This window comes from Colletotrichum acutatum (assembly GCF_030867785.1).
Source record: "Colletotrichum acutatum strain CBS 112980 chromosome Unknown BDZ83scaffold_96, whole genome shotgun sequence".
In the NCBI taxonomy this organism is placed as follows: domain Eukaryota; kingdom Fungi; phylum Ascomycota; class Sordariomycetes; order Glomerellales; family Glomerellaceae; genus Colletotrichum; species Colletotrichum acutatum.
In genome coordinates this window covers 129704-141854 of record NW_026849090.1, presented here as the reverse complement: position 1 = coordinate 141854, position 12151 = coordinate 129704, and the positions used below count along the sequence as shown (strand labels likewise).

General features: G+C 51.8%; 5 protein-coding genes across 5 annotated transcripts; 3 read left to right on the top strand and 2 right to left on the bottom strand.

Moving 5' to 3' along the window:
• Nucleotides 1-1709: 1709 nt before the first annotated feature.
• Nucleotides 1710-2843, bottom strand: BDZ83DRAFT_585257 (trypsin; the record flags this gene model as incomplete). Its single annotated transcript, XM_060505832.1, has 1 exon — nucleotides 1710-2843. One exon carries the CDS (start codon nucleotides 2841-2843, stop codon nucleotides 1710-1712), a length of 1134 nt encoding a protein of 377 aa, XP_060361501.1.
• Nucleotides 2844-6681: 3838 nt separating this feature from the next.
• On the top strand, nucleotides 6682-7234 carry BDZ83DRAFT_654807 (uncharacterized protein; the record flags this gene model as incomplete). The annotated part of the gene is made up of 2 exons (XM_060510753.1): nucleotides 6682-6879; nucleotides 6968-7234. The coding sequence occupies 2 exons, from the start codon at nucleotides 6682-6684 to the stop codon at nucleotides 7232-7234; spliced, it is 465 nt and encodes a 154-aa protein (XP_060361500.1).
• Nucleotides 7235-7588: 354 nt separating this feature from the next.
• On the bottom strand, nucleotides 7589-9007 carry BDZ83DRAFT_654806 (zinc finger protein-domain-containing protein; the record flags this gene model as incomplete). Its single annotated transcript, XM_060510752.1, has 2 exons — nucleotides 7589-8439; nucleotides 8521-9007. 2 exons carry the CDS (start codon nucleotides 9005-9007, stop codon nucleotides 7589-7591), a joined length of 1338 nt encoding a protein of 445 aa, XP_060361499.1.
• A 1076-nt stretch (nucleotides 9008-10083) lies between these two features.
• On the top strand, nucleotides 10084-10449 carry BDZ83DRAFT_755243 (uncharacterized protein; the record flags this gene model as incomplete). The annotated part of the gene is made up of 1 exon (XM_060514584.1): nucleotides 10084-10449. One exon carries the CDS (start codon nucleotides 10084-10086, stop codon nucleotides 10447-10449), a length of 366 nt encoding a protein of 121 aa, XP_060361498.1.
• Nucleotides 10450-10570: 121 nt separating this feature from the next.
• Nucleotides 10571-11530, top strand: BDZ83DRAFT_585357 (short chain dehydrogenase; the record flags this gene model as incomplete). The annotated part of the gene is made up of 2 exons (XM_060505841.1): nucleotides 10571-10788; nucleotides 10924-11530. The coding sequence occupies 2 exons, from the start codon at nucleotides 10571-10573 to the stop codon at nucleotides 11528-11530; spliced, it is 825 nt and encodes a 274-aa protein (XP_060361497.1).
• Nucleotides 11531-12151: the final 621 nt, after the last annotated feature.

The following is a 12151-nucleotide window of genomic DNA, read 5'->3' as shown; positions in this document are numbered from 1 at the left end:
GTTCGAGGTTTCTTAGCCCGGCTGCGAGCTTAGTGTCGGCGAAAATCCCAGCAAGAGCTCAAGTTCCTGCATAATCACACAGCAGCAGAAGCAAACGACGGGGTCGGATGCATTGCAGAAACTCCCCAATATGTCGATGTGCGTACGCAGGTCCGGAAGGGCTGCATCCCAGCAATGATCCGTAGATGCATGCAGTGAACAGGACATTTGAGACTCGAACACATCACAGGGAATGCCAATGGTCGTCTTGGCACGAGATTCTTTGCACGGCCCGGAGCTGGGTGCTCCTTCTGATATTTTTAAGAAAGCCAAGGCTGGTCGTGCAGGATTCCCGGCGTTCGTAGGTCGCTTGTCCAGCCAAGATGCCGAGCAAAGCTGTGTGTTATATCGATCCATTGCGTGGCCGTTTCAGCTGTCGGTCCAGAATTCGTAAGCTGAATAGACTATCTAGCTCCGCGTCTATGGTTGAGCTCGAGGCAGATGGGGTCTCTATGCCCTCAAACTTTCGATATGCCAGACTTCTCCCCAAGTGTTCTGACTGATGCTGAAGATCCTGGGAGGCAAGAGACTTTGCATCCGAGATATCGAGATGCATCTCTCAATGCTTCGTCGCATCGAGTAGGATTCCCCCAGCCCCTTCAACGTTTTCAGAAGTCACACGTAGCTGGGCGGACCACGGACGCCCCCCTCGCCTCCCTAAGCTGTTAAGAGCCGGTGTAATAATGTCTCCATGTCGATAGACTGGATGCATCATAATGAACCATACATCAGACAAAGCCCTACGTTGAACGCTCTCCATCGCCTCTGACTGTGGCTCAACCGACAGTGAGTGCAAGAGTGGAACCAGGGTTTCATTAAGTTCTCAACCTCTTGGTTCAGACCAGTCGAAGTGTTGAAGTCAAGATCTAATTTCCAACGTCTAGATTGAAGTGGATGAGAAAGCCTACCTCAGCCATGTCATCCGATCATGTCTATTGAGAGCTGGGGCGAGACGTCAAGTCGGTCCATGGTATGGGAGACCTGGCTGAGTCTTGCCAGCCGTGGAGGAGTCTGCACCTGCACTGGCACTACCTTATCTCTCGTTCATCAATGACGTTAGGATTCGAAGGAACGGGGCTGGTTCATGCTGCCACAAGCAAACAAAGACACAGTCATCTCGACGCTGTCTCATGACCGGTCGTCGTCAAGGATCGAGAGGGTGAGTAACCAATCTGCGTTGTCATCATGGCTCCCGGCCACTCGGTGGCAACACTTTTTGCCTGCCTGCCTATTACTTGCAGTACGCATCTGGAGAACATCATGCTTCTGCATCCTGCGGGCTTCAACGCATCTTCGACGAGCAGGGCTGAGGGAGTTTTGATTTTCCTCGGACAGAGCTTGGGCACCTGCAACCAGCCACATGAATGACCAGCCACTCGGATGTGGCTGTGGGGGTCAGAGATCAACTCTACATGGGAGACATGACAAGCAAACTTTACAATTACCTACATTCGAGACATATCACCTTTGACTTGACAACTCATTCACAATAGCGTCTATCAAGAGCGAAGTATTTCTTGCAGATGGTAAATATATTTTTCCTATCGGAAGGCATCATGCTTTCATGTCCTCATGCTCATCTCTCTACATACAGAAGGGGTCCAAAATATACTCAAAAGAATAAAATCAGCTCAGGTGCTGCTACCGAAGGCCGCGACATGATTGATTGTTTAAGCACGGACAAGAGTGAGGCCGTAGGTGGACAGAATCTCGTTGACCGGCTGGAAGTAGGTGGTACCGCCGGAAGAGCAGTCACCGGAACCTCCTGAGGTGACACCCTGGGCCTGGGCGCCAGAGTAGAAAGAACCACCAGAGTCACCGGGCTCGGCGCAGACACTGGTGCGGGTAAGACCGGTGACGCGGCCCTCGGAGTAGTTGACGGTGGCACCGAGGGCGCCGACGGTACCGCAGAAGACACCAGTGGTGGAGCCGGAGCGGCAGATGGAGGCACCGACAGCGGAGGCGGTGGAGCCGGAGACGGGGAGGTCGCCACGTCCGTATCCGTCAATGTAGCCACGGAGGGTGGTTCCGGAGACGGTGCGGATGTAGGACATATCGGCAGAGCCGGGGAAGACGGAGCCGGAGAAGGTTCCGAGGGAGGCACCAGCGGAGGTGGTGGCGGTGTCGCCGGCGCTACCGCAGTGACCGGCGGAGACGAAACCGGTGGTGACGGAGAAACCGATGGAGCAACGAGCGGCACGGTTGATGAGGTAGGCATCACCACCGAGGACGGTGGCGAAGGTGGAGGGCATCGACTCAACGGTGCGGACCTCGAACTCGCCGGCGGCGAGGCCGACCTCCTTGGCGAGGGACTCGGCGGTAGCGGTGCTGCCGGCAAGGGACTCGATGACGAGCTTGTTGGCGGCGACATCGACGAAGTAGGAGGCGATGCCGGAGGAGGCGGAGTCCTCGTCGCGGCGGGCGGGGGCCTCGATGTCAATGGCATCGAGAGCGGCCTTGGCCTCCTCGAGCTTGGAGAGCGGGTTGGCGAGGATGACGGGGGTGGCACCGGCGGAGGTGACGTCGGCGACAAGGGCCTCGTCAGTGACACCGACCTTGAGGGTGGTGCCGTCCTCGGAGATCCAGGCACCGGCGAAGCCAGCAGAGCCCTTGAGGGACTCGACGACATCGGCGGAGCGGTGCTCGAAGGCGACGCGCTTGGTGGCAGCCTCGGCATCCAGACCGAAGTCGCGCTTCATGGCAGCCAGGATCTTGGGGTGAAGGCTGGTCGCGGCCGAGGTGGGGGCACCATAGGCGATGGGCAGGACCATGGCCAGGAAACCGAGGAACTTGGTGAGCTCCATGATTGGCGTTCTGAAGAGGTAGACAACGGGGTGGATGGGAAGTGAGGTGAGTCTAGGAGGCTGCTGAAGAGTCAGATGAGTCTAGAGTGCTGATCAAAAAAGCTTCCAGATTGAACGACAAGATGCAAACTTATATACTCGTCTTGGCTCAAGGATCGTGACGAGAATCATGTCTTTTTTGTTTGCTAACTTGCTATTCAAGATGGAGACCTCCATCGCCCCAGCCATCGTGCAACTCCTCCTTCCCAATTCGCCTCCAAGCCGGCCTGTGATGTTATCGTAAGTTTCCTTGATTCCAGCTGGGCCTTCCTCAACAGGCACATCAGAAGACAACTGCCCCGCGATGCTACCGCAGGCTTCCAAGAGATCAGCGGAACTTCCTCACTAGGCACTTCGGACGACATCTGCACTGCGATGTCACCGCAGGTTTCCGTGGTATCAACAGGGTGTTCCACAAGAAGCGCTCGAAAAGATATCCGCCCTGCGATGTCACTGCAGCCATGATATCACCAGAGCTTTCGCCGCCTTCCTCAAAAGGCACTTGAGAAGGGAGCTACCCCGCGAAGTGCTAGCAGTGTTAGTCGGGTGAGTCCTTCAAGGTGCCTTCGGAGACTACCGCCTACCCCGCGATGCGATGGTATAGGCATAGCTAAATAGGAAGGAGTACAAGATCCTCAAGATAGGAATCAGGTTGGGCGAGTTGGGGGCAACTTGGGAAGTTGGGGCAACCGTTGGGGAGCACGGGAGCTGTTAGCCTGCTCATCGATGAGGTCTGGTGCAGGATCTCTTGGCCCGGCACTGGGTCTCGCCAACTCACGCCTCACACGCTTGTTTGAGTTTTGCATTATGCTTAAATGAGGTGCAGATCATCGGCTTCGGAGCGGCTGTATCTTCAGATTCGGAAGGCCAACGGGAACATGCTCGCCCGCATCGGAGATGTACAGCGCCGGACGGCCAGGGGATTTAGTTATTCGCCCACGAGGCTTTCGGTCGGCCCTCTCTTCGGGAAGGTAGCATGATGGCTTACAGACCCGAGCGTATTAGGAAGGCCAAGAGGGAGCCGCGGAGGACGGAGGTAGGCCGTAGAAACATCAAGTTGCGGGTGCGAGACCGTGGTCCCAACCCATGCATCGAGGAAACGACTGGGAGATGAATGGCAGGCGTTGAACAACTGGTGTCTTGGCGCGGCAATTCTCCACCTCTAAGAGGTTTGCCGGCGCATCCAACCTATCAAGTGCTGCAACCCTACTATCTCTTGGCGTCTGACGAGCAGCTCGCTTGCTGGGAAGGATGCTCTTTTGGTCAGGCGACTGGCGCTTAGAAACTTAATCTCGAGTACCTGGATAGATCGAAGACATATGCAGAGTTGTCGACTATGAGTGCCGTGGGCAGTTGCAGAAGACAAGAAGTAATAGCTGTGGTGTTGCTGCTTAGTCACAGCATCTATCTACACCCGCGGGACCCGGCATATGCCCCAGCTTCACAGACGGCCCGTTCCGGACAATAAGCAGTGAAATCCTCCGAGGGCACAGCAGAAGCACGTAATGTTGTAAGACGAAACGCTTGTCAAGGTAGATGGTTCACTGTCGAAGGATGTTGTTCAAAGTTGTCCCTCTCAAAGAGATCGTTGACAACGAGGAATGTAAGTGCGAAATCATGTTACTGAGGGATGCGGGGGTAATCCGAGAGAGTAATGAGCAACGGCCTTTGCTACGTCCGGTCTTGCAGGATCCTGCACGGACCTTGTGGAGTCTGGCGACAACCCGAAATTTGGCTGCGACGAAATGGCAAGAATTGGAAGGTTGGCAAATGCTGTTTGTTTTGTGGATGGCTCGATGAATGGGGAAGCTGTGAGTTATATCAAAAGTGGGCAGATATCAACTCTTGGCAATTCCCCTTGTTGACGAATTGGCATTGGAGGATTCTTCCTTTTTATGATGCTACTGTAGTACAGAGTAAGTAATCAATAACACCTCACGTCACATGTCTGGAAGTACCACATGCAGTTCTCAGCAATGCCAACACTTTTGAGACCTCGTTGCATTACTTGGATGGTTCGCCTCCGCGATAAGCGCCAAGTGGCTGTGCAGCCTCAACGCGCGATCAACAGATTCAATATCGTGCTACTAAAACCATGGTACGCACCCTTGGCCTTCACGTCCACTCTTGAGCGACTTGAGGTTGCCAGTCTGTGAGAGTTGATTCTTTGATACTGCCATGTAATGATTGCGGTGTCATGGTATAGATTCCTACCCGCTTCTAGAGCTTCCTCATTAGGGAGGCCTTCGAGAGACTAGGCTCTCCAACGGCGATGGCAACTTGGCTGACAATGTCATCCGACTGACCCGACAAGGGTATTCGTCGCCGCTAATCCCAAGCCTCACTCCTTAAGACGTTGTCGAAGGTCTTGCTGCATGCCAAATCAGCCCCCTCAAACAACCGGCAACATTGATGGCGCCGATTGCGTTCTGGAACGACAGCAGACAGAGGGATTGCAAAGGCTCTCGACCGTGATGTGGGCGTGAAGTCGGTTTCTATTTCCGAGTGACGCTCGGAGCAGAGCCAAGAGCGCCTCGCCCCCATCTCTCCGTCTTGGCGATAATCAATCGAGGATGGAACTTTGGGGAAATAGTGGCGTCGCGTAACGTCATTCGACGGGAGCAAAAGGGAAATTGAGTGATAGCTGCAGGAGTTTCAGGGCAACAAACGGCGCCAAGTTTCCCCTAGCCCGCCCCTGTCCTGGGCACCTAGGCAGTACGCTGCTCCGTACAGTAATAGGGGGCACGTGCACATCTGGAAATGTTCCAGACTCTTAGATCCATCACGACTTCAGCGACGGAGCTCTCCCCAAGGCAATTGACGTTGGATGGCTTTGAACGGGCAGTGACTGAAACCTACCAGAAACTCTGAGAGGTGTCTCCAGAAGCCTAGGTCTAGTACTGAAGTTATTCTTCATGCGGTAATGGACTGGTGAAAGAATAATCCAAGTGACGCACAGCCTTCTCCAACAACTTTGTGGCGAATGCTGAGGCTTGATTCGCAAGTGCTGGTTCTGTGGCACGATATCCTACATCTCGCCGTGGAATATGACCAAATCAATAGCTCTGATATCAGTGGTCTCTACATGATTAATTCTCAACCTTATGAAAGAATGAAATATTGTAGCATAGGGTGGTCGCCAGCTCACATAACGGAGGCAAGACAAAGGAACAAAATATGCAAGCAACTGGAGTTGCAGATCTCTGGACGATATCTGCCATTGCCGTTTCTTTTGAGCTTCGAGCCTTGGAATCTGTATTTTGAATGTCTACGCTACCGATATAATAATAGAAAAGAAGATCGGTGTACCGGTAACAGTATCACAGTCAGTTTTCAATGAGAATGAAGTTTCATGTGACCACTCTTCGTTAGTAAGAGCTTCATATCTGTCAAGAAAACTTTCTGTGGACATTTGACACTGGATTCGAGATCCTAACTCTATAGAGACTAAGGAAACAGTCCATGTCTGTTTTTTTTAGAAGTGGATTGTTGCCAGGCGTGAATGTCGGTGAAGCTTCTGGACAACTCATGCTCAAAAGAGATCTCTCCAACACAACATGCCGACAAATACTTATTCGAATATAAGTATGTAAACGGTAGCTTGCCAAATTGAACATCATCTTCAAGTCAATTATAACAAAGTATCGACTACCTACCTTGTCACATACCACGACTCACACGGAATTTCGATTGGCCTTCCAAATTGCTTTCTGCAATTATATTCAATTGAGTATTTCATAACAAAAAAACGCTCAATCCAAGAAATCTTGATTTCTGGACAACCAATTAGAAAGAGAAAATGCTAGACAAACCTGAGCAGTCGCCATGCTCCGAAGATGGCCATCAAATCATGGTGGTCCCGTCTGAGTCGTCTCCCGCATATTCAATGTCATCTACGCCATGGCGTGTCCCCGAGCCCGGTGAAGCCCTTTGGAAGAGTCAGTCTTGGGCAGGAGATATCCGGGATCTCGAAGATAAACTCAAACAACTCCAAGCGGTAATTCGAACCCTAAACCTCCTCCAGTCCCTGCCTGTGGAAATCCGATTTCTGGAAAATGCGCTGACTAACATGCAAATATCCAAAGAAATACGAGGCGTACGTCGACTGTGCTCAGAGTTACGTGCTGATGCAGATGGGAGAGATAAATAGATTGGGCAAGGAAATTCAAAGTCTCACTGAGGAACTGGACACCGCGAAGAAGGTCAATGACATCGAGAAAATGCAGCGCCAAAACGCGATAACGCTTATTGATGCCGCTAAGCGGGAACTTGGTATGCCCCCCAGTAACTACGATTCCAAGACATCTTTCATGAGGGTGTTGGCTACGTTGGGCTTTTCTCGTCGTAAGTAATGTTGTCGAAACACAAATGTTTGGTACGGAGGAGGGAAGATGGATTGGGTGGGCGGTAGAATCTGCGTGATAGTTACAAATTTCATTTTCTTGAACTGAGACAATGGGCTATGCCTCGATGATAAATCCCCAATTTCGCGACTTGCTGAGAACTCGAAGCACATTCATAGGGTGAATAAGAGACAAAGCCTGTTTTCCAATGGGTGGGAATCACAGCTTGGGCACTTGATAGCGTGGAACCTTGATTAAAGCTATTTCCTATTCTAATAATCGAGACTCTACACGGACTTCTCTTGGCCATCTACCGTGCATATAATGCGTTGGCAAGTTTGCCTCGTCCGTAGAGAGAGATGATTATCCTAGAGTTGCGTACTTCCTCTGCTTCTTCTTCTTCTTGTTGATGTTGTCTTCATTCGTGTCTGCTATAGAGCTTGACAAACCCGGCATCGGGCTTTGTGAACCTTGCACAGAGCTTGAAGGACCAGGAGTGGGACTTGAGGAAGCCATAGCAGAGTTTGGTGGGGGGCCTCGCGTGAATAGCTGCCTTGCAGTTGCGATCCCATGCTCTTCGACTCTGCGGAGAAACTCGGCGGGCATTGTAGCAGAGTCGTCCAGAATCTTGTAACTCTTGACTAAGTAGTCGCTCTTGAACTGTTCCCAAAGCATCCACTCTTGGGTTCCCTCCTTGTAGCCAGGTCTTGGATAGTATGGGTCATTTTCCCAAAATGCTTTGACAGCATCATCAATGCCCTTGGGAGTCGGCGGCATTCTTCTGCATTGATTGAAATCTAGTAAGAAGATGCTCACGCTGCGTCGGAGAAAGTTGATGCTGCTTGATTTCGATTCATCCATGTTCCAGGTCGTGATGATATCCCCTTCAAGGTCAATTGAGTCCAGAGTTTGAGCAGATATGCGACGCTCGGGAGAACTGCCAAGAACGAATTCGACATCCGCACCATCAATCTGAGCAGCCCAGTGCATGACCGCCAAAGCCTCAGCCATCGGCTGAACATATTGTTGGGGGTCCACGCCCAAGATCTCCATCTTGTCGAGCGTGAGCTCAAAGTTTCTCAGAGAGAATTTGTTTTCGACTCGTTGATTCATGCGTCTGCGTCCAAGGTAAATGCGTATCAAGCAATGCTTGTTTGCTGGGTTGTTTGAAGCGTCGGCTTTCATGTCGGACGGATAGAAGACGGACACAAGCGCTTCGCGGATGCTTCAAGGTAGCGGGAGAATGCGTTCTGATACCATGATCGCGCTGGGATCAAAGAAAAATCCTGAGTGACTTTTGATCTCCTTGCGGTGGGCGATTTTCCAAGCTTGAAGGTCCTCGATTTGTACGATATATGCAGGTCTTGGCATGGCGTAAGACTTTGTGGTTTTCGAAGCTTCCCACATCTTGACATGAGCCACATGATCAGCCCACATCTCTTGCTTCTTGTTTGATCTGCCGGCCTTGATGATGAGTCCCCTGCTAGGGAAGTCGTATATCACACCGCAAAATCCTTCTCCGATGACTTGAAGCGGAAGATCTTGCTCTGCAGCTTGTTGTTGGCGGATAGCAAATGACGATGCTGTGCTCAGAACTGCGTTTACCGAAAGAAAACGTTGGAGAGTCGTAGTGCAGGATTCGTCAGGTTGATCAATCTCTATAGTGGCGCCATGCTGGACATACTTGTTCGCGGTGGTAAGGTTTTCGAGAAGCGATGGTGAAATGGAGTATGCCGACTCGTCGGTTTTGTTCCCCTCCCGTCTTTTCCGGGGATCTGACATCCTGATGATAGTTCAATGGAGCTCTTCCTGTTAAGTCGAGAATACAGGTTTGATCAGCTTCGAATCAGTGTTGTGAATTGTCGGGGGGAGAGATTTGAGGTGGCAGAGAAGAAGATTTGAGAGAGAAGTGTAAGAAGAAAGAGCAGGAAGAAATCTGAGAGGGAGGTAGAGAGGTTTCCTTCCTACTTTGCAGGCGATTCGATTTGTTCCTGCCAATTTAAAGAAAAGGGGAAAAAAGGAGCTGGAGGTGTGAGGCAGGTCCTTCTTAAATAGAGAAGGCAAGACCGTATCGGAGAAAGAGCTCTTGACAACCTTTGGAAGGTGAGCGGTAGGCACTACAAAGGTGCTCATACGTCAACTCCGACAACCCTCGAAGCCGGATGCTCTCGTTGAGATTCAGTCCCGGGTTATGAACAGAGCCCCTTAATTAGGCATTGTATTCTCTGTATCGATATGAGCCTATGATTCTAAGCCGGCTCCGATTCCCTGGCGGTGACAGCTCCCTTTCTGAAATCTTTGCCGCAATAGAGCATTTTCTTGTAGACACTCTTTCGTCGCTACTACTCCTCTTAGTATGGCAAATTCGGCCTCGAGCCAGTGCGCTCACTACTAGGCAGCCTATGCTCAAGTCTCGCCGGGATATAAAAGCTTTGGTAGAGGGGGGAGGCCTGAACTGATTACCATACAGCTGGCTTACCGTGCCCCTGGACTTGATATCTGCCATGGACTCCTGTTTCCTGCGTAACTCAGGGTAATCGTCACTCACTGCCAACGTTGCTGCCCATTATTGATCATCGTACTTGTGGTTTTTCTCGTGTTGTCTTTCTGTTCTCATACGTATGGTTAGCTATCAGTAAGCCAGATAATGCATCCAGCGGGGGTGTACATCTCTCACCAGAGCTTTCCGTCGTCATTCTCCATTCGCACTCTCACCCACTCGCCCGCTCACTCACTCACCTTGCTCATAAGAATCTCAACAACCTGCATAATCGCCGGTCTTCACCATAATGGTATTTCTCTCCTCTCTGCATATCCTTTGAAACAAATATACCAACGCCAGTAAACAGCGCTCCAACATGGCGGAAGTATATCTCAACGACGCCCGCCTACTCAAGTCATTCAGCTCCGTCAGCAACCGTCCGATCGACACAAGCCTTCAGCAACAACATCAAATGGAGAGCAAAGACCCCATCGCCCGATCTCCGAAATATCAAACAACCCCCACTGACATCCGCCTCCACGGAACACCCCTCTATCGACGTCACATCGTCCCGAGTATCATCGCTCAAAGAAACCCGACTGCACCCCCGCTCATATCTTCCGGCCCCACCGGATCCGCGATCGTGGAAGCGGGGGAACGTCACAATGACCCTCATACTCCGTCGGCTCAATCATCCCGCAACAAGCTTGGCGCTCACCATCATTTCGAACAGAGGGAGTGAATGCTCAAGACAACTCTCAATCTTGCAACAAGATAACTAGACTCACGACTCACCAGTCTCCCCAAACTTCAACCACCGAAGCGCACACCCTTGGTAAAAAGAAACAACCACGATGATCACAATGCCCTTCCCCTCCAAAACAGCCCTCATCACAGGAGCAACAGCCGGCATAGGCCTCGCCCTCGCGGAGCGCCTAATTGCAAACGGCACCTTTGTCATCGCCGTCGGCCGCCGCAGAGACCGCCTCGACGCCCTCGTCTCCGCCCACGGCGCCGACAAAGTCGCCGCCGAGCCGTTTGATATCGCCGACCTCGCGGCCCTGCCGGCGTGGGCTGAGAAGTGAGTTTACCTCATCTATACACCCTCCCCATCAAAGACGAAGCACGGCAACATCATTAGATATAGACTACCTGCCAGCCAGTCCCCCCTCCATCTCAGATTCCGACAGCATACCAATGACTAACAAACCTCCAGAATAACATCAACCCACCCAACCCTAGACACGATCATCCTCAACGCAGGCATCCAGCGCAGCATAGACTTCACTTCCCCCTCCACAATCTCCCTTCCCTCCGTCTCAGCAGAGCTAACAACAAACTACCTCGCCCCGATCCACCTCATCACCCACTTCCTCCCACACCTCCAATCTCTCAACACCAGCACCACCACCACTCAAACACAGGCATCCATAATCCTCGTCTCCTCAGGCCTAGCCTTCGTCCCGATCCCCCGCTGCCCAAATTACTGCGCCACCAAATCCGCCCTCCACTCCCTCGCCTGGTCCCTCCGCGCCCAGCTGCAGTCGAGCCCGTCCTCGGCTCACATCCGCGTCGTCGAGGTCGTCCCGCCCGCAGTGCAGACGGAGCTGCACTCCCAGCAGCCGGACCTAGTCGCGGCGGGCCAGGCCAACTTTGGTATGCCCCTAGACGAGTTCACCGACGAGACCTGGGCCGCGCTCGAGAAGCGGAATGAGGATGAAATCATCGTTGGGCCGGCCAAGAATTTTGCTCACGTTGAGACGGATAAGAGAAACATGTTTGATAAGATGGCGGAATCATTTAAATCGGGCAATAAAGCATAGGCTGAAGAGAAACCATATCAGTAATAATCAATGACTTGGCACTGTTAAGACGACCGGGCTGTTGTTGGGCATCAATTTGTATTGTGCCTATTCCTATGCTAACTACATTCCTGTCCTGTCAGCCGCCATCATTATCATCGTGCCGACTTTCCAGCCAGCGTCGACGAAACGACTGCGAATGTGTGCCTTATCTGTAAGGAATTCCCACGAGGACCGTAAAGAGGAAACGAAAAGCAAGCGTCTCATGTCATCCGGGCTCATCCCTTTCCGTCTCAGGAAATTGTTCCGAGTCCCGTCGCGCAGAACCAAAGTTCCATGTCCACTTGAGAAGAAAGAAACCCAAGCTTGGCCCAAAATCTTTCCTTACTCCCCTGCCCCGATGGTATATCTTTCTGTCGATCCGTCCAGCTCAAGACTGTAGTGAGCCTGTGAGGTGTTGCTTGTCCAGAGTCATAGGAGGAATATCAGTAGCGGGAGGCTGTCGATAATCCGATGACTTGGTTAAGAATGTAAAAGAAGTGAAAATGAATTTGTGAGTCAACCAAGTCTCGGATGCTGAAATGTAAAATGAGCCACCTAACCCCTTGAAAAGAACACCATATGATTCGTAAGAGCGCGCCG